The sequence below is a fragment of the Lolium rigidum genome, chromosome 1, assembly GCF_022539505.1.
Source record: "Lolium rigidum isolate FL_2022 chromosome 1, APGP_CSIRO_Lrig_0.1, whole genome shotgun sequence".
NCBI classification, from domain to species: Eukaryota; Viridiplantae; Streptophyta; class Magnoliopsida; order Poales; family Poaceae; genus Lolium; species Lolium rigidum.
In genome coordinates this window covers 243,767,266-243,770,626 of record NC_061508.1, presented here as the reverse complement: position 1 = coordinate 243,770,626, position 3,361 = coordinate 243,767,266, and the positions used below count along the sequence as shown (strand labels likewise).

The window sequence follows — 3,361 nt, the reverse complement described above, 5'->3', positions numbered from 1 at the left end:
CGATTGAATGAAAATTCCCTTCCAACTAGCTGACAATCTCTATAAACTATCCATGTACTTGCAGCTATGGAAACCAGTGGCTAGGCTGCAGGATCGCGTGGTGCTGGACGTGAAGATTAGCTGGATCCGGGCGCTACATGTGGAGCATCGAGAGTGCTAGTCGTCACGAGTTGTATCCATCTATGTGTGGTTGTGTGGCGCCAGGACCCTAGACGTATGTCTTGTTGCACGGATTGACGGTGGTTTTTCCGAGTGTTGTAGGTTGATGGGTCTTGGCCCCCTAGAACTATCGTTTTCTGTGTCGTGTTGTTGTTTGTATGGATTATGCCGTGTGTGGTTTTATTAATTTAAAGCTGGGCTCATCTGCCTACCGTCTAAAAAAACCTTACAATATAACCGGTTGGAGTATGAAAGTCCAACACTCAATGATACTTAAAGCTCTATAAGCAGAAGAAAAAGGGCAACTAAGGAATAGTCGCAAATGTTTTAATATACTAGGAAGTGCTATTTTCTTACAAGTAATAGTATAATTTGGAATTGCTTTGCTCATGAGCCAAAACAAGGAAATTAATGGAGGCTCCTTCCCTCCACTTAAACGTGTGTATTTAAAATGACCCCCAGACCGAGAGCAGGCATGGACTCCAATGGCGCCCCTGCCGACCTCGCACCCAAATATATGTATCTAGACGTATGCAGATGTGTATATATATGTCGCCGATCACTGTGTATTGTCCCACACCCATCCTCTACCTCCCCTCTCTCACTAGAATCAGTAAATCCAGCCTACAGCATGATACCTGGAAGTTACATGATGTTCTTTCAGTTTGTCGGATGCTGCCTCCTGCTCCTGCTATACTCTCTTCGATTTAGGTCTAGCAGCCCTGTGCATGGGCCAAGAAGCTACCCGGTGATCGGCTGCCTGGTTGCCTTCTACGAGAACCGGCGGCGGCTCCTCGACTGGTACACCCAGATGCTGTCGGCCTCGCCGACGCAGACGATCGTCGTTGACCGGCTGGGCGCGCGGCGAACCGTGGTAACGGCGAACCCGGTCAACGTTGAGCACATCCTCAAGGGCAACTTCGCCAACTACCCAAAGGGGAAGCCCTTCACCGACGTGCTCGGCGACCTGCTCGGCAAGGGCATCTTCAACGTCGACGGCGAGATGTGGTCCGCGCAGCGGAAGCTGGTGAGCCACGAGTTCTCGGCGCGCACGCTCCGGGAGCTGGAGATCGCCGTGCTCGAGGCCGAGGCGCTCGACCGCCTCGTGCCGGCGCTGGAGGCGGCCGCGGAGCCGGGCGGCGGTGCCGTGGACATGCAGGATGTCCTCCGCCGGTTCGCCTTCGACGTCATCTGCCGTGTCTCGCTGGGCGTTGACCCAGGATGCCTTGACCCGGCATTGCCGGCGCCGAGGCTGGCAACCGCTTTCGACGCGGCCGCCGGGATCATCGCCAGGCGGGGCGCCGCGCCGGTGGCCGCCGTGTGGAAGATCAAGCGCGCGCTGGACATCGGCTCGGAGCGGCGGCTGCGGGAGGAGGTCAAGGTGATCCACGAAGCCGTCATGGACCTCATCCGGAGCCGCAAGAAGGAACGGTTCCTGGTCAACGGCGCGAGGAACGACCTACTGTCGCGGATGATCGAATGCGGCTACGCCGACGAGGAGATCCGGGACATGGTGATCAGCTTCATCATGGCCGGCCGCGACACGACGTCGTCGGCGCTGACCTGGTTCTTCTGGCTGCTCATGCGCCACCGCGACGTCGAGCGGGATGTCTTGGATGAGATCACGAGCATGAGGCAACAACTACAAGGCAGCAGCAGCAGCAGCAACGCCGGGGAAGGCTTCGACCTGGACGACTTCCGCAGGATGCGGGTGCTCCACGCCGCGCTGAGCGAGACGATGCGGCTGTACCCTCCGGTGGCGTGGGACTCGAAGCACGCGGCAGCGGCGGACGTGCTGCCGGACGGCACCCGCGTGGGGGCCGGCGATCGGGTCACCTACTTCCAGTACGGCATGGGGAGGATGGAGGCCATCTGGGGTTCCGACGCGGCCGATTTCAGCCTCGATCGGTGGCTGGCGCTGCCGTCCGACGGCATGGCCGGCGGCGTGTCCCCCTTCAAGTACCCGGTGTTCCAGGGCGGGCCGCGGACGTGCCTGGGCAGGGAGATGGCTTTCGCGCAGATGAAGTTCGTGGCCTGCGCCGTGCTCCGGCGGTTCGATCTGCGGCCCGTGGACGAGGGCCGCACGCCGGTGTTCCTGCCGCTGCTGACCTCTCACATGGCCGGCGGGCTCAACGTGACGGTGAGGAGGAGGGCGGAGGACGCACGCCACGGCACGCATGACGCAGCAACGACAGCTGGAAAAACCCATTAAGTATCCAGTGGTATAGCCCTCGTGTACAAATAGCAAAGAATATGTACTGTGCGGGTACACTATATTATTCTCTTGTAGCTGTACATGCATGCACTTTTGTAATTGTCCATATCAAACGGATATACACACACAGAAATGCAATTGCCTCACACAAATAATGAAAGATTGCGATTCCAATGGAATTTTGTGATTTCTGACCAGATACAAACAGTGAGGTGTTCGTCGTAACCTAGGGATTGTTCCGTGCACGTGGCCTCGTATCGGTTTAATCTGACCATGTTGAAACACAATGAATCTCGATAGAATTTGATGAACAGTGTGGCACAAATCTTAAAGCAGAAAATCGGTGGCACAAACGTGCGCATAGCCTTTTGAGTAAAAGCATTTCTCATCTGGTTGCGACTCCATCGCATCCAGACAAACTATCGGACGCTCTGACTAAGCCAACGACAAAAATTGCAGAAAATTGGGGTGACCTCAGGACCGAAAATTGGTCCCGGAACGGAACTGTCCAATTGTTAGATGTACTTTAATGAAAAATCCACATGTTTGTTGACAGTTTTTCCCCAGGAAAATAAAGTGTCATGTCTGTTTTTAGTCATGCGCACATGTTGGATATGTAGAGGTCGTCGCCGGGCTGATGTGTGTTTAGAAAGTGTGTGTGGTTTGGTTTCTTGTTAAGATAGTGGCATCAATGAGGAGCATGTGGGTTTTAGGCTGGATGAAGTTAGGTGGAAGACGATGTCCGGTCTAGTGCACGTAGCTATCGGTTGCAGGAGTGGGAAATTAAACGCTGCTGAAAGATCAACATGCCGGGCCGGAGAAAAGGTTTTGGGCTAGTTTCCGGGGAAAAATAATATTCCGCCAGTTCGATGAGTCATGGACCACGTGCATAATATATCGATGCCTAGTGTCATCCTGCCGCCTGGCTTTCACACCGAGGGAAAGTTCCTTTCTAGTTCCGATGAGCAGGACAAGATGCCAGGATTG

The 3,361-nt window shown here is 54.8% G+C and overlaps 1 protein-coding gene across 1 annotated transcript; it reads left to right on the top strand.

Moving 5' to 3' along the window:
- The first annotated feature begins 653 nt into the window (after window positions 1-653).
- Window positions 654-2,530, top strand: LOC124683420 (cytochrome P450 94B3-like). The gene has a single exon (XM_047217932.1). It carries the CDS (start codon window positions 677-679, stop codon window positions 2,369-2,371), a length of 1,695 nt encoding a protein of 564 aa, XP_047073888.1. The 5' UTR covers window positions 654-676; the 3' UTR covers window positions 2,372-2,530.
- Window positions 2,531-3,361: the final 831 nt, after the last annotated feature.